Source organism: Pelodiscus sinensis, chromosome 10, assembly GCF_049634645.1.
Source record: "Pelodiscus sinensis isolate JC-2024 chromosome 10, ASM4963464v1, whole genome shotgun sequence".
Lineage (NCBI taxonomy): Eukaryota > Metazoa > Chordata > Testudines > Trionychidae > Pelodiscus > Pelodiscus sinensis.
The window spans coordinates 50,499,148-50,517,260 of record NC_134720.1 but is presented as its reverse complement, the minus strand read 5'-3'; the positions used below and the strand labels follow the sequence as shown (position 1 = coordinate 50,517,260).

The following is an 18,113-nucleotide window of genomic DNA, read 5'->3' as shown; positions in this document are numbered from 1 at the left end:
GATGCTGGTACAGCCTCTGTCAGCAGAGAGCTTGGACCCGCCCTGGACAGGGGCTGCTGCAGCCTCTGGATCGGAGGCTGCAGCACTGGGTGGCAGGTGGGAGCTGGGCTTTGTGGGGAGCCAGTTTTTAAACCAGCTCCCCATTTGGACCAGCGCCTGCCTGCCACCCTGCACTGCTGCCTCTGACACAGTGCAGAGTGTCAGGGGGCTCCCCAGGAGTGGGACCAGGAGCGCACTGGCTGCTGGGCCCATCCCTGGGGACTATCAAATAGTCATGTAACCACTAAAATGTGGTGTGGTTGCATGACTATTCAATTACACGTGTCTAACATCCCTAGTAGGGATGTAAAATTTCCATTATTTGGCTAATTGAATAGTCAATGCAATTTCGATTAGTCGGATAAGGGCGCTTCTGCCTTTGAAGTGCAGCAACGGCCCCCCGGCTGTTCCTACACTTCAAAGCTAAACGCGCTGTGAGGAGCATGGGGCCAGTGGGGGACTCGAGCAGTCCTTGCTGGGCCCGTATTCCCTGCAACGTTTCAAAGCGGCAGTGCCGCATAGAGCCCGGGGCCTGTGGGGGAGTCCCCAGATGACCCCGGGCTCCACGCAGCACTGCCGCTCTGAAGCACCCCCTCCTCTTTCCCCCTCCCTTACTGCTTCTTTCCATTAGAGGCAGTAACCGGGAGGTATCAGGGTGGGGGAGGAAGTGACCAGTCGACTATTTGTTCCCATTTCTAATCCCTAGTTTCTTTCACTCTGAGGCTTTATTTATTGTACTATGCTAATTTGGTTTATTAGAGAAATTACTGCTTTCTGAAATATGAATTTGTTTTCTGGATTTTGACTGAGTCTTCTGGGGTTTTGGGCCTTAATATGTAGCTTTGTTTTATTCCTTAGAATTTAGGCCAGTTTTAAGACTAAAAAGAACTTTGTCCTGTGATTCCCGGCTCTCCTGCACAAGTCTCAGTGAGATCCATAGGCTCGCTGTTGGAGACACGAGTGAATGTTTGCTTTATCAATGAAGTAGAAATGCAAACAAAATTAATACGGAACACGTGAATGAAATGTAGCATAGCAAAGAGTTCTGAGCACAGTCTTTTGTAAATAGTTGCCTGTCATTAGTCTCTGACATATTGAAGTACTTGAGGGTAGACGAGTTGGTGCAGATGCTCTGGAGGATGCACTTGAGAGTTTCAAGTGTTCACCTTTTCTGATTAATCTGCTAGATACTCTGGCTCCTCACCTGTTTTGTCTCTTCAATCATACAGGTAAAAAAAAAAAAATTTGGGTGGCAGTCGTGCTCACCTGACAACTTCCCCTTTAGGTTTATTTATTTGATTAGGTAGATTAGAGGAATTACAAAATTTTGGTGCTGTACAAGCAAAGCCCCAAGCATAGGGCACTGACTCCAGAGGTGCTTTGCAAAAAAAAAAAAAAAGTGGCACCCACCAGCCACAGCTGTTAGGTGGCACCCCATGTCAGCTAATCAGAAGTGCTGCCAACCAGCTGTTCAATGATGCTTCCAAACAGCTGATTGGTGACTTAGGGGAGGGTGAAGAGCAGTGGAATGCACAGGGTGCAAAAACCCAGTGAACCCTCTGCTTTTGAAACCATTTTTTTGAGGAAGGGCCATTGATGGTAAGTGAAGAAGGCCATTGATGGTAAGTGAAGAACTCTAGGCTTAACAGCGGAGGGAGGGCAGTGCTTCTTCTGTGTGGAAAGTGTCCTTAAATGCGGAGATGCTTAAATACATTTCATGGGATGTATCGGCATTTGGGTGTGTAGTTCTTCCTGCCATCCATTGTTGCAAGATTTATTCTCCTCACTGAAAATGTTCCCCATCAGACTTACAAAACTAGTACATACCCAGAGTGCATTGCTCCTGTTGTCAATGGGGAAGCTGAAGATGTGGACACAATCTGTGAACAGAGGGAGCAAATGTAAACATGCTTTGGTGATGTTTGCATGCTGACATGAGTTTTCTCAACAAAACTCAGTATTGTGACATAGCCTTCCTCTGCTTCCCTTTATTGCTTTTGTCAGTTTGTGGTCCTGTCCAGTATACCATACAATTTCAAATTCCCATCTTGTGTGTATGTTTACACCATTATTGGTAGCCTGTAACATGATTGCTGTTGTTCATTGAAAGCAAGGATCTAGGGATTAGACTTGAACTCTGAAGCTTAAAGCAATGTTGTTTAGTTTGCATTGGGGTTCTGTTTACTCCAGAAGTGATGGAATGTGAAAGAACAGGAATGTAACCCATTAATGTACCTTATTGTCCCTTTTGATGTAGCAAACACAGTATAGCTGGTCCCTGACTTACAAATGACTTACGTACCAAACACTAGGTCATAACTCGATCTGTTCATAAGTTGGATTACATTCACTTACATATGGCCGTGCTGCTCGCAAGTGCAGATTTTCGTTCCTAAGTCAGGGACCGGCTTAATGGGAGGTTGGTTGTAAGTACGAACGGTCGTAAGTCGATGTGTTCGTAACTTGGAGACTGGCTGTACATTACTGTGCTAAATATAAGCTAATTTTAAGGGGAAATTATTTTAATTGACAATGTAAGGAAATTCTTTGCTTTTGTTTCATTTAAATTAAATTATTTTTCTTCTGCATAATACAACTTTGAAACTTTACTAAGTCAGCGTTTACTTGGAAACTTTTGAAAGAACAGCATGTTTAGAATTTTAAATATTTCGGAGTTCCAATCAATCTCCACTCTTGCAGTGTTTGCAAGTAATGAGATTATACTGTAATTGCAAATTCTGCTTATTACCACGTCTGTTAGATGGGAGAATCATCTTCCAAAATACATGATGAAATCATGTCCTCCTGCCCCTTTCCAAGAGACTTCTAAGGCTGAAGATGCCCAGAATTCCTGGGGAATTTGTAAAAGTCCATGAATGTTGTGATGTAGAAGGATGGTTAGATATTAGTGAGGTAAGAGTTTAACTGGTTATATGACAAGCTGATGCTGGGAGCTGCCCCCCGCCCCTCCCCCGGGCTGGGGCAGCCCCACAGTTAACCATGTCACCTATATAATTTTTATTGGTTACATGGTTTCTGTTTTTATAAATTTTTACATTCTTACTAGATAGCGTAAGAGGACTTTTAAAGTTGTCTTTATAATTATTTTTTTTCTTCAAGTCCCATAATTTAGCACAGAAAAAGAGCATTGCACGGTTACATTTACAAAAATCATCCTCCCAAATTTTACTATAGGAAGGGCTTAGTTTAATAATGTTACCGCAGAAGTACCAGAAGGGCTCTCCATGAGTTAGTGATTATGTGTCCTCCTTCACCTCTTGCTGGTTTGTGTTTGAAGTGACAGCTCCAACTTGAAAATATCCTTTCTGTTCGAACAGGTTTTATCTCTTCTTGTTCCAAGTAACTTGAACTAGAAATTGTAGATAACAATGGGTCACCTCCTGCGGATTAATCTGTATTTTGAGTCTGCCTCTGCTCTCACTTCTTAAACTCTGGTGCGTGGACCAGATGCTGGCTAGATGCAAGGGGCTATGGTAGGTGAGGATAGCTTAGCTGGAGAATGGAATTGGGGAGCTCAGTATGCTGATGCAGATTACAAAACAATCCAAAGAGACATTCGCAGAGTTCAGCGGATGTAGTTTGGGCAGCCCTTTCTCACACCGTTTTTTCTGAATTTCCTTTCTTTTCTGATTATTTGGAGGTTTTACATAGAAACAGATTTCTCTTCTCTTCATCTCTGTTTTAATCAGCATCTTGCCTGATGCTTCCAAAGGGTTACAGTGCTATTTCTGATTACACAGGTTGAAACTGTGGAAGTAATTGTGATTGTGGCTTCATTGAATGGATTGGACAAGAGGGAAGTGCTCACAGCTACAAGTGAATTTGCTCTAACTCTATCTTGGGACAAAAAAAAATTATGGCGGCAAGCAAAGTTGTTGTCCTGCAGTGCAATAAAACTGTGTTTCTGACTTTTAAAAAAATTGTCTCTTATTCAGAAGAATAAGTTGATTTATTTTTTAACCTTTTTGCAGAAATGTTGCAGCAGCTTCATCAGCAGCTAGTGGAGGCTGAGCACAGGAACATGACTTACCTCAAACGGTTTAATAAAATCCAGGTAGATTATCACAATCTCATCGGGGTCACTGCTGAGCTGGTGGATTCTCTCGAGGCCACAGTCAATGGCAAGATGGTAAGCGGAGTCCCAAGTGTGGACTTGCTTGGAATGGAAGTGCAAGTTACGATTTATAATAGCTGAGTGTTTCTGTAAATACAGCGTGCGTTTACTAGACAAACAGAATTCTTGGGGAGAGAGTCATCCTTGGTCCCTGCATGCTACTCAAGTAGTGTAAACGTGTCACACAGGGCTGGAATAGAAGTACCCTAGCTAAGAAACAGTAGAGGCTCATTGTTTCTGTGATGCTCTCCTCATAGGTGCAGGAAGGAGGTGTTTTCATAGCGCCTAGTGATATGGAGATTATGGACTGCGGCATAGCACAAAGCAGCCCTTGGGGAAGCTATTTAAATTAGAGGCACCTCCATGAGGCTTCATTTAATTTTTACCAGTCTCCCAGCTAATCCAAGATTTGGGTGGTGCAGCAGTGACTTCAGCACACCTTTGCCTCGGTCCCCCAGGCTCAACTTTGCGTGATGTTAATTTAGTTAAGAAAGAAAAATTGCTACGACGGAGGTGGGTTGTCTCAGTGCCAGGAGGCTCGGGTCCCTATCTGTGACTCGGGAATGCACAGCTCAACTCTGGGGCACTGCATTATTGAGATGTCTCAGAAAGTCTTTTTCTGTCCCCTGGCCTACGCCTAGGCTGAGGCCTGATCTGCACTACATAGTTAGGTTGAGATGAGGCAGCTTATGTTGATCGAGTTCTGTAAGCATCTGCATTACAGTGTTGCTCCCACCAATGAACTTGTGCACTGCAGAGACCTAATAACTCTGCCTCTGTGAGAGTAGCTCTCAGGATGAATTAGTGTCTGTTTAGTCACTGCATCGTTGGTATCACCTATTGACTGTCAGGCTTGCCTGGAGCTCATGGCTATCAGAGACCCGCACAGTTAAGTCAGTAGACGTACTCCTGGTGAGATTGGCACACCACCAAGAGAGGGGACATAGTGTGGACATGAACCACTGCAGCAATTACTGAGGTTGACAGACAGCCGTCGGACTTTGTTCGATTTACTTTAGTAGCACAGCCAAGGTCTCACTCTGTACTGGTTTTGTCTTCCAGTGGAACTTGGAACAGCCTGAAGGCTCTTCTTAATTATGCTGGCTACCAGTGGTTTCCCTGGGGCAATTGAGGCAGCCATGGATTGATGGGAGCAGGGAGAGCAGGGCTCTGTGCTGCTGAAGGATCCCCCTACACAAGAGTGAACGTCTGGTGGCTGGCGACTGAGTTTAGGGTTCTTTGCTGCTGCTGAAGCAGTGTTAAAGTGGGACCATGCAATAGGGATGTTAAATTTAGATTAATTGGCTAATTGAATAGTCAATGTAATTTGCATCGACTGATTAGTTAATAAGGGCGCCTCCAGGGCTGTTGCTACACTTCAAAGGCAAAGGCACGGCGGGGAGCACGGGGCCAGTAGGGAACTCAAGCAGTTCCCCGCTGGCCCTGTGCTCCCACGGTGTTTCAAAGTGGCAGTGCTGGATGGAGCCCACGGTTGGTAGGGGAGTCCGCAGCTGATCCTGGGCTCCACGTTGCGCTGCCGCTTTGAAACACCGTATGCAGCCTGGGGCCAGCTCGAGTCCCCTTCTTCGCTTATCCTACTCATTCCAGGAGGCATACCTGGGTGGTCGACAAATGCCTTTGATGTCGACACCCGCGCGTCCAGACTACTGCGCTGAGCCGACAAACAGCTGATCGGCTCAGCGCAGCAGCCATGTAAATTTAAATGAAGCGGTGATTATTTAAATCGCCGCTTCATTTTCCTATGCCTGGTAGCCTAATCTACATGCATCTGGCGACAGAGGCATGTAGTCTAGACGTACCCTAAGAGCTGCCACACCATGATATGCCCTTCCTCACCTCCTCCTCCTCCCCGTTGTGCCCCCATTGTCCCTTTCAACCGCCTACCTGGGTCGCCTCCTAATGACGTCACCCGCTAACCCAGGGGTTGAGAGTGTCCCGCTGCGCCCGGTGTCGTCTCGGCATGGAGTGCTCCACCGCCGCTGACCCCCGTACCGGTCAACTGGGCTGCGGCCTGAGAACAGTGTGTGCACGCAGCTCATGCCTCTCGGTTCGCCCCGAGGAGCGTGTGCGCAACAGTGAGTGGGGTGCGGTGTGGATCGGCCCCGTCTCACGATGGTAAACCTCCCTTGCTGCAATTTAAGCTCATTGCTTCTTGTCCTATCTTCAGCAGTTAAGGAGAATAATTTTTCTCCCTCCTCCTTGTAACACCTGTTTATATACTTGAAAAGTGCTATCCTGTTCCCTCTCGGCCAGAACAGGATGGGAAAGGTGTATTGCTCACGCTAGCTTTGAAAAAAATTAGGAGAAAAATGTCCAGTCACTTGCTGCTCCCATTCAATACTTTGGTGCGATCCCACAGGGTATACCTTGTGTTTTTATCTGGAGCTGTGTCAAGAGCACAAGGCTGAGGAGCTGTTGTTTTGGTTTTGCACTCAAAGGGGGTGTCTACACAGCAGCATTATTCCGGAATAACATAGTGTGCGTCGACACAGCAAGCCCGTTATTTGGAAACAAATTCCAAATAATGGGCTTCTTACTCCAACTTCTGTAAACTTGGTATGAGGAGTAGAGGAAGTTAGGGGAAGAGTGCTCTAGTTTGAAATAACTCCTGTGTGGACAGCGCCTAATGTTGAAATAAGGTATTTTGACTTAAGCTACACAATTAGTGTAGCTCAAGTTGTGCAGCTTATTTCAAGTTTAGCCCTGCTGTGTAGACATGCCCAAAGTTAAGTCCAGCACAGCATTCTGTCCTTCCCAAATGTGTCCAGGTGATGGCGGTCTTGAGTTGTGGACCAATGTGTCTGCTCTGGCTTTGACTTCAGGGTAGCTTTGAACATTGAATAGAATCATATTGGAAGTGCTTTAATTCCAAATGAAAGTACTGGAGTATTGGTGTGTCCCTTCCATCCCGTTGTAAAAAACCAAACCAGTAAGGGTGAGGGACAGTTATGGCCCCAAACTGGGCTATTTAAAATAATGTTGTTTTACACTATGAAGGCATCAGGAACCTTGTACTGCTGCTGTTAGGGGGTCCAAGAGAGATCACGCACTGGGGTTCCCTGGATAGGAAAGAGCAGGCGTTTCACCCACTGAAGAGCTTTCAGCTGCTTTGAGGCAGATAGATCCCATTCAGCAACCCCTTAGAGGGAATGAGGGGTGAACAGCCCAACTCTCAGATTTGCCAATATCCAGGAATCATATGGCCATTTCCCTGGGAGGCAGGGTGGCTGTTATTTTATTTTCCCCAAACTCTAAAGCCCACTGAAAACAACATTTCAATTGTATGAAATGAAGCACAAAATGTATTCATATATGATACGTGCTTACTCTCTCTCTCTCCTGGAATGCTACCTGTGTATGCTTTGAACTCTGCCATTCATTTAGGCTGGATTATACTGAGGTGTTGCCTACAATTACTCTCAGCAGTATTTCCACTTCATATTTATTCTTGGTCTAACTTCCCTTTTAACAAAGGAAAACCACACAGACTTTAATATGATGAATTCTATCTTCCTTATGAACTGATTGCCAAGGGCGATGTGCTATAGCAGTGGTCCCCAGCCATTAGAGGTTGCCAGGCGCCAGGGGGCGTGGCCGTTCGCCCACCGGGCGCCAGGGGGCGGGGACACTTGCACGCCTGGGGGCGGGGCCCCCCCATAGCCACGGGGCCAGGGCCCCTGCCAAGCGCCGTGCGCCTAGGGCCGGCGCCCCCTGCAAACGCCGCGCGTCCGGAGCCGGCGCTCTTCCCCCGCCAAGCGTCGCGCACCTGGGGCCGGCGCCCCCTGCAAACGCCGTGCACCTGGGGCCGGCGCGTTCCCCCCCCCCACCACCACGGGCACTGTGTTGGGGACCACGGTGCTATAGTGTTGTAGTCGGGAACATTCTATGACTGTCATAACTTAATATTCCTAGCCCAAAGTTTGGTCCATTTCCAGACACAGTTTCCTGGTTTGCAATGCAGAACTTACAGCTGTCTCAGTGAGTGGCTAAGGGATGTCATTTCTGGCATTCCTGTGTAAAACTGCTTACTGCAGAGGTTCTCCAAAACTTTTTACTAAGGTGAACCATCAACTGCATTTTGTCTTTTTTTTGTGTGTGTGGCCCACACAGGATCTAAATTAGCCGGGAGGCCCAAAATCATAGGTCAGCATCCTTTGCCACCTCCTGCTTCTTGGTGCCCCACTATTGGAGCACCAGCTACACACAGCAGCACCCTCCTTGGTACTACAGCCCTAATCCCAGCATAGTGCAAAGGGGAATCCCCAGGGGAGGGGATGGAGAGCAAACCCACCCTGCACTCACCCTGCAGAGATGGCTCCTATCCCATGTAGTTGAGACTAGTACCCCATTCCAGGCATTGTGACCTGGTACACGAAGTCACAGTGGCACTCAGGTTTGCCATCATGATTGGAAGGGCAGTGGGTCCAAATTTTGAGTGAATGGTGCAGCATCCTGGTGCGAAGGGTTGCATCCCCGCTTGTGTTTGTCTGTCTGCCCCCTTCATGATATGTGCGTGGGTGGCTAGATCAAACCTGAATGGGCTGCGACCCCATATACCAGGCTGAAAAACCCAGAGCCGGGTCCAGCCCCCATGAATGACTGTGGGACAAGCTTGCTCCCCCTTTCCACCCTCTCCTCCCTCTGCAGGGTCTTACCTCCACCCTGGGTTCCAGACCCATCCAGAACTGTTCTGTCACTTGCTGATGGTTGGGTCCGACCACCCAAGAAGCACTGACCTGCTGTACAAATACCTGGCTGAAGTCAAATGGAAATGTTATGTTATTCCCTGGGCTTGTTTTGTTTCCTTATTTTAGATCACACCAGAATATCTTCAAAGCATCTGTGTTCGCTTGTTTAGCAATCAGATGAGACAAAGCATAGCACACAGCATTGACTTCACAAGGCCTGGAACTGTAAGTATAATCAATGCAAATATTTACTTCAATCACTATAACCATCTTAACATGCAATATTCAGTAAGCTGTCTATTTAGGCATGGAGGAATTAGATTTCTATTCATAAACATAGATTTTGCCACATACACCAATAACAAATATTTCCATCAGTGATGACAGAAATATACAGACAGACAAAATGAGAGAGAATGCTACTTGAGAACTTAACGCTTGATTTAAGGATATTTACTTTGTCTATTTTGACCATGTGATGTCGACATTTTGTGTTTTACTGGTTATAAATGTCTCAAGAATCACAGGTCCGATGATGCATACCCAAGGGGGGGAAGGACAGAACCAGGTGGACCGTTTTAGCAAATAAAAAATATTTATTTATAACAGTGATGAATTTATAGTATTTATTCTAAGATTTTTAATAGACCGTGTTAATAATGAATTTACAGTATTTATTATATTTATTCTATGATTTCTAGTTAAATGTGTCAGAGATATAAGGATGGGAATGGCAAGGGGAATAATCTCTATTCTAAAAATATCCAGCTACACTAATTAAATAACAGTGATAACTGCAAACTCTTATGTACTACCCAAAACTACTACAACACTAAGCTTATACAACAAGAAAAAATCAAATCCTACATACCAACTTACACAGCACATGGAACATTTCCAAGATATCAGTTCGGTTGCGAAGGCCTTGGTTACGCCTGAGAGTCGGGGGAGGTGGCTGGTCGGTTGATCAGGCCGGCAGTGCTTTGAAGTATGCGGGAAGGCACACTCACGGTGGTACGTGTGTTGCTGTGACAGACCGGACCAGGTCTGGGCACCACTGAGGGCGTCCGCTCAGGGCGAATTGCTCAAATATGGGGCTCCTTACAGCCCCCAGACTGGTGACCTTCCCAAACAGGCCACAAACCAGTCCCACAGAGCGCTTCAGAAGCCTGCCTGAAGCCTCACGAGCAAAACCCCTCCGACACCCCAGCAATATCCGTGCCCCAGATGGCCCCGGGCCTCATACGCAGGTGGGGGGGTCTTAGAACCCAATCCCACCTACCCCGAACAAGTTCTGTCCGGTTCCAAGAAACCAGCCACAGATCCCTGGTCAATTTACCCTCTGGATCTTACCCACAAATCATGCTGAGCCAATCCTTTAGCATCTAACATCTAAAGGTTTATTACTACAATAAAGAAAAGCATGAGAGTAAGGTTGTTAAAGGATAGTACATTACATGCATCGAATCTCCCAGTTCTCAATGCAGGCTTTAGCAGAGATGTTACAGCTGCTGGCTTAAAAGTCCTTATTGCGCATCCTAGGATCAGGATAGGTCCACTGTTCTTTCCTGCTCTTCGATCCCTGCATTGCTGCCTCTGGGATGAAGTGCTGAGCTGAGTACCAAGATGGAGTCAGCCACATGGTCTATTTATCCCTCCTTCCTGGTCTCTTCTTGGCTACAGCAGGTCACCTGGCCTGTGGCCTATCCCTGTGTTCCCTGCTGGTAGCCCCTAGGTATGAGTCACCACTCTTGAGGTGTGTCCTTAGCCTATAGAGGGCTATTGTTCCAGAGCTTTGCTCGTTAGCATGTCCATAGGCTGAGCTGCTTTGCCCATAGTTCAACCACATATAGAGAAACATTTGGTATCCACACAAAATACATGCTTATAACTTCACATACCGACATTATACAATCACATGAATAGCATATATGGAATCAGAAGGAAATAGGCTTCTATTTGACACCTCACATGGCCCCCCTTTGTGCCACTTTTGGGGCCAACACCCCCCCATGGGTGCAGCAGTGATCTGGCTGCTCCCCTCAAAATCCAGTAACGTGACAGTTGCAAAGACCTCCTAGAGCGACATGTGTGATAGGTATTTATCCCCAAATCTGCACATTGCTTTTCCACGCTTGCATATTACCATATATGGCCCAACGGTCACCAAGTAGGGGGTCTGTGTCCCAGGGGTTGGGCTGAAACTGAGCAGGTTTCATGCAACCAGGTAAGCTCCGCAGTTCTCACGCCAAGGTGAGGGGTGAGAGAGTCTGGGGCTATTTTCCCCTTTTCACACCTTCCCTTTTTCTAAAGGCAAAGGTATGCAGGAAGGGTGCGGCCGGTTTCTCCCAAGGAGTACTGTAGCCCACTATAGCAAAAGCGGCCTGGCCAAACTTTTTACTGGGGGGGCAGTTTTTTCTCTAACATGCCCCCGTGGCCATGGCCGCGTCTGGGAAGACCTAGACCTCCACCTCCTCGTCCGTCTCCGCCTCCTCAAAGGCAAGTGGCCCCTCTTGTTCGGGCGTGGAGATAGGTAGGGCGGAGATGCCGTTCGTGAGGTTTTTTACGATGCCGCAAACAAGGCACAGCACAAAGCTAACAGCCAGCAATATGACACAAAGGGAAAATATGGCCAAATATGGAAGGGACCCAGCTGAATATGTTCTCCCACCAAGAAACAGATTCTCTGGCCTTCTTAGCAACCTCCTCGATATCATCAGTAATCTGTGTTACATTTTGCTCAATAGATTTAATTTCCATACAACATTACCTGCAAACTGAGGGTACCTGTTGCCTAACCAACGACAAAACCCAGATTCCTTTAAAAACAAATAATCTAAAGCTAAACAGTTTTGCATTACATACAGGCGCATTTCTTCTACCTTTTGATTAGTAAGAAGTAAGGCAGTAGCAGTCTTATTGCCAAGTCTTTCAATGCTAATGCCAAGGGCTCGAACTTCTTCTTGCAAAATCAAATTGCCTACAGGGTTAAATGTGACCACAGCCTGTGCGGTTTTACTAAACCAGCCCTCAATTGACTTCCAAATGTCCCCAGACCCACGTTTTTGTCGATGGGTGAAGCGGGGATGTTCATCTCTCGCGTAGGAGTAGATGTCTCCTCCCTCAATTTAGACGTAGCCAAGGGTGCAGCATCCTATGGCGTGTGCAGGAAGGGTGGCATGGGCTTGGTTGTCGCAAATCCAGAAATGTCCAGGGCGGAGTGCACTGAGCTTCGAAAAAGCTGGTGTGTTTAGCTTTTGGTGGTCCATTAGAAAGATAGTGAGGTTGTACTCATTGTGGTCATCGCCCCAATACCAGGGAATGGGAATGGGATCTCGGTATTCATGGCCATTGGTTTCCGTATGAATGCAAGAAATAGACAGGTTAACAAGTTCCCTATGGCGTTAGTGGAGATAAAGGGGTATGCCCATGAGGCGTTCTCCTCAGGGGAAATAAAGGCGATGGAGGTAAGGTTGGGTGGGAAACTGTGGTCCGGGACATTAACAAACTGAGAGGTGACGTTACTGCCGGAGCTGTTAAATAGTCCATACGGACTAAGGACCCAGGTGCAGCCTGACTGATTACCAACAAAAACAGGCTGGTGCTTAGGATCTTCAGGGCAACAAAATGAAACTATCACTGGGGGGAGGGAGCTCTCAACAGAACGTGCCTGGTGGGGCTAAGGTGGGGTGAATCGAGAGGGTGGTAAGAGTGGGAGCCCGGGAAATAGGGCGCAGCTGTTGGCGCGCATCCAAGCCCCAGTCGGTCCCATTAAGCGGTTCCTACTCCCCCCTTATACAGAGGCAGCAAAAGGGGGGGGGGGATGTGTTTAGTCAACAAGATTTAACTGATTAGCCTAGGCTTATCAGTTAATCTTATAGTCAACTACATGTTGACATCCCTAATTTCTGGTGGTTTCCACTACTTTCTTCCTGTTTATACTCTCACTATGTAGGCATTTGAGCTGTGACTGTGAGCACAACTATCAGGAGATCCAGTTACAACCCAGTTAAAATGTGTAGTGTGGATGAGAAATAATCATGTTGCCATCCAAGCAGCTAGCCCTGGTTTGGGGGCAGGGTTAACTAGTCTGCCCTGCAAATCTGAGCCCCATTATAAGCAGCTTCTCTAACTCAGTCCTTTCATTCTTCTGAATTATAGAATTCTTGTTTGTTTCCAATATATACCACATGCCTCCCAGAAGCACTCTTGGCGTGTGAACAATGAATAGTTAAAAACAAACACAAGAGTAGTCACACCAAAAACTGAAGATCTTCCAGCTCAACTCGCTTCCTTAGATAAAGCTGGAATAACTTGACATATCAGAAACTCAGGGACTTCTTCCTTGTCCATCTCTATGATACGCTGCAGTACTCCCAGTCTCTGTTGACCCAGAAAACAAAAGATGAGAAATCAAACCCCCAGGTCTATGGCATGGCATTGCAGATCGCCCACCAGGCTGCTTAGGTAGCCTATCACACTTGGTTTAAAAATGTCCAAATAACATTTTTATTATGCAACTAGATGTTCTGCATGTCCTTAAGTGGTTTCAGATTTTCACATAAGCTTTGTAATAAAGCAGTGTGTCCTAAGCAACATCTGTGCGGGGTATGTGTTGGAAGGTCACTTCATTGTTTACTTTAAACCAGTCAGAGTGGTTTAAAAATGTGTCCTTTACCATTACTAGGGGATTGTCTGCATGGTGTGCTAATGCACACCACTAGGCAGAGGGGTATGTGTGGGGTGGGGAGGTGTCAGCATGTGGGGTCATGTGCCTTCCTAGATTTGCTGTTTGGTTGGGATTGAGCATGTTCACTAACACTGCTGGAACCAGCCACCCTTCCTCTGCTCTCCCTGCAGGCCTGGGTCACCCCTGCATGCAAGGGGTCGGTACACAAGTGTGTGTTCATTGTAGTCCTGGTACTACATTAACGGCCAGTAGGATCTGATAGTTTTCATCAGCAAGGTCCATGTGGGCCAGTCAGTGCACGACACATGCAGACTACAATTTACATTCCAACTGAAGTGCACTGACTCCAAATGTAGCGGTAACTGTCTCTTCTTATACAGACCACTTTCTCTGGCTAGATAGACTTCAGAGAGGAAGCCATGTTCATCTGTTTCAGCAAAAACAAGGAGGAGCTGGGTGGCACTGTAAAGACTATCCATTTTATTATTATAACATAAGCTTTTGTGAGTTGCAACTCATTTCATGTGTGACGAAGTAGTTGCAGCTCACAAAAGTTTTTACCATAATAAAAGTGTTGGTCTTTAAGGTGCCACTGGATTCCTTGTTGTTTTTGATAGATAGGGACTTAGACTTAGATAAGGTAAGTGTTGGCACGGCAGAATTTTTTAAAGCTCATCCTTTGGCATTCAGGGTGGTTTTGTTTGGTTTAGCCCCTCAGCAAATTTATTAAGCTTTCATAGTTTTCTTTTAGCCTATTCCTTGAGGTTTTAGCATGTGGTCCTGCCCTGTTGAAGTTAGTAAGACCTGGATCAGCTTGGTTGGCTCAGATGCAGTTTATGACCCTAGATGTACAGAGCCTTTCCTCCAAACCTGTGTAACATGTGATCTTTCATTTCAAACATTAGCTTTAATAACATTTTAAAATCTGTTCTCCAGCCAGGTTAACAGAAAGGAAAAAGTGCAAGATATTGACTGTGGAGTTCCCTTTTTGTTGGCCTGATATGCAGCCTTAAAGCTATGCTACTTTTAGTGAGCTGTATAGGGGAGATTGCAAAGGTAGAGATGGGGTGAGGCCTAGTCAGTTATCTTTTGATCAAGTAGGTGTGGGTATGCTCAGAAAACTTTTCTTTGGAAGGGAAAGATACTATCGACACCTCTCGAATTGCAGATGAAGGTCTCCCATCTGTATTAAAAAGTCTTTACTAAGGCTAAGTCTATGCTGCCAATTTACTACGATGCAAGTTTCTGATTCAGGAGTGTGAAAAAACACTCTCCACCCTTTCCCGAGCCCAACAAGTTACAGGCTATAAAGCACCAGTGTACATGGGCTCCCAGCAATGTTAGCTACTCCCCTCATGGTGGTGGTTTACGTGGAGCGCTGGAAGAGCTCTCTCCCAGTGCTCATGTTGTGGCCATGCTTTTATTTAAAGTGCTGTCCCCGTACTACTTTCTACATTGCACTATATGGGTACGTCTAGACTACATACCTCTGATGACAGAGGCATGTAGATTAGACTACCCGGCATAGGAAAATGAAGCGGCGATTTAAATAATCGCTGCTTCATTTAAATTTACATGGCTGCCGCGCTGAGCCGATCAGCTGTTTGTCAGCTCAGCGCAGTAGTCTGGATGCTCCGCGGTCAACATGAAAGGCATTTGTCGACCTCCCGGGTATGCCTCGTCCCACCCTATGTGTCCTGTCTGTGAATTTGACAGCCTTTGCATAATAATATTTATGATTCGTGCTTCATAATTTTGGTGTAAAAATTTGTTTTGGATTGAAAGTTGGCCTTCAAGATGTCGGCTCTGTCACTTGAAAATAATTTTTAGTTGAAGGAATAATTTTGGAAGTTTAAACACATTGGTTTTTAAAACTTTTCAGATTGTAGTCAGCTGAGCCATTATTTGGCTAAGGAAAATCAAGGTCTTTAATTAAAATGTTGATTTGTAAATGCAGATTGTATTTTAATTTGCACACAGAGGGCCCTATCCTGCAAAAATTGAAGCATGAATAATGCCAAATAAGATTACGCATGAGTAAATTACTCTCACATTTAAGTCTATGCAGGATTGGCCTCTAAGTTTTAGCCCACTTATCTGTATTTCAGACCGCTCTTTGCTAGGGCCAAGTCTACACTGCAAAGTTTCTGACTTAGGAGTGTGAAAAAACACTCCCACTGCCTTCCGAGCCCAGCAAGTTACAGGTCTGTAAAGCACCAGTGTACATGTGCTCCCAACTAGGCTTCTGTTTTTAGCCTAGATTAGTGTGATGAAAAATATTCTTCCAGTTATCTGAAAAATTAAAAACCCCTTAAAAATCAAAGAAATTCATGCAAAAAAAGCTAGGAGGAGCCTTGAATATATGTTGACCAACTACCATGAGTTAAAACTGTAATTGTCTTTATGATTTAATGTTTAATCACATTATTTGCTGGTGAATACATTTTAAAAAAAACTTTTCAGTGATCTTAAGGTATGTCTACACTGCCACTGGAGGTGTCATTTCCATTTTAGGTAGATGCATGGACACTAGTTTTGGTCAAACTAGTGCACTAAAAGTAGCAATTGAGCTATGCCGTAGTAATACAGACTAGCTGCCATGAGTACAATCCTGTCTGAGAGTCCAGGGATTCAGCGGACTAGCCTGTCCCACCACCCATGCTGCTTTTTGTAGCTTGCTAAGTCCATCTAACCTATACAGATATGTCTTTCTGAGTTGGGAATTACACCTCCAATTCAGTTAGCATGGGTTAGCAAATTCACGGTTACGGTATCCCTTTCATCGTACTCTAGATAAAAACACACACACAAAATTAACCATCTTTTATCTTATTCTAGACGGGCATTATCAGGGTAGTTTGGTGCATTTAGCACTTTATTCATAGGTCACATTTTAAAATGTGACCAGTGAAACACAAACTTATAAAAACCATTGAAGCATCTAATTTGCGAAATATTAACAATGAAATACAAAGCGCTCAAGTCAGTGAAACATCTAAGTGTAAAGGCGAAGAGAAATTATTTCCTTGATGGAGCCTGTTGTAGCTGAAGTGGTGGGTGCATCATAGTCATTGCCCTTTTCATGGGACTGTGTTATGACTAAGAATCCAAATATCTGACCGCCCATATTAAACCTATATTACATTGTAAAGTTCTTAATTTTTTATTCAAAAAAGCATAATACATTCTTTCTCTGCCATTGGCGCTCTGCCGTTCCTTTGTGTTCTGCTTGCCTTTTGGGGGCTTACCCGTAATTATATTTATGTTTTACTTGTCCTTTTGGCAGACGTCATAAGGAACTGTGAGGGGAAAACCCTTTTTTTTTTAAATGTTGACACACTTGTCAGACATCAGCTTTTGCATATGGTGCTTATTGATTTAATGACTGCACATAAGTTATTTATTATCTTGGCTCTCTGGGATTTGGGGTTGTGTTTATTTTTTTTTACTGCGTAACCCAGCATAGTATGTTTCCTTTTCTTGTCTTGCACTGCTTGCTTTCCCTAATAAGCACATCTTTCATTGCTAATGTAAATATGCCATTCAAGTTTAACAGTAACTGCTTTGTAGCAAGTGTCTCTTTTTGTTAGTAAAATGCTCTTTACAGGAGGTTACCGGAGCAAATCCAGGGGGGCACAACAGAAGAATTCTTGTTTTTAGCTTTCTAGAATGTGCTTACTAAACTTTCTACGGGTGTACTTCTGTCATTTTAAAAACAAAAACACCTTTTGTATAAATTAATATCAGCCTTAAGTAGACTCGCTCCAGGACAAAATATACTTTTTCCCGTCTTCCCCGCCTTCCTGCAGAAAAAAATGCTCATGTGTGATCTTGGATAATGCAGAAACAAAACTGCTCTATATTTTAGACAAAGACAGGTTATGCTTTCTAGCTGATGCAGAGCATCGTACACAGTTTGCGTGTAACTGCCCTCTCTACTGAGTGTAGGAGAGATGTTTCATGTTTGAATAAAATGCCTTAATGCGGGAGGAAAGGGGAATCTGGACTCCTATGGCTTATTTCCCTCTCTCCTGCAATGGTCTAGAAATTAGCATTTGTTGTCTTTTCTTGTGAAACTTTTGCCCAAACCCCAGTCATGATGGAGAGCAGCAAAATTCCTTACCCATATATCATAGGAACAGTACAGCATGGATGACACTTAAATGAGAAACTTGCCGATAGTAGTATTTTCTTATCTATTTATTTCTTTGCACGGGCAGGATTCTAGTGTGAAAAATGGGGACATGGGCTATGTAAGACAAAGTCCTGAAGAGTGGGACTGTCTGTATAAAATCAGGACATCTGGTCACTCTATGGCAGGAGTAACTGAATACTGAGGACTCCTCTTCACACAACCAAAAACCAAAATAACTAAGTGGTTGAATGTTGTACCTTAGTTATATTGGTGCCAGTATGTGTGGACATTCTTATTTTGGATTCAGAATGTCCTATTTAGATTTAAAAACAACTTAATTTGGAAAGGGTTGGTCTTCAGCTGAAGTGAACTCACAAGCAGATATGTACTAAAATAACTGAAGGT

The 18,113-nt window shown here is 45.0% G+C and overlaps 1 protein-coding gene across 12 annotated transcripts in view; it reads left to right on the top strand.

The window, feature by feature from the left end:
* The window catches only part of ARMC9 (armadillo repeat containing 9), a 100,780-nt gene that overhangs the window by 18,901 nt on the left and 63,766 nt on the right, over positions 1 to 18,113 (top strand). For all 12 annotated transcript variants that reach the window (XR_012906326.1, XR_012906327.1, XM_075938167.1 and 9 more), the window contains 2 exons: positions 4,032 to 4,189; positions 9,010 to 9,108. Coding sequence is in view for 10 of the 12 variants with exons in the window: in XM_075938167.1 (XP_075794282.1) it covers positions 4,032 to 4,189; positions 9,010 to 9,108 (257 nt within the window). In the remaining 2 variants the exon portion in view is untranslated. The remainder of the gene's footprint in view (positions 1 to 4,031; positions 4,190 to 9,009; positions 9,109 to 18,113) is intronic.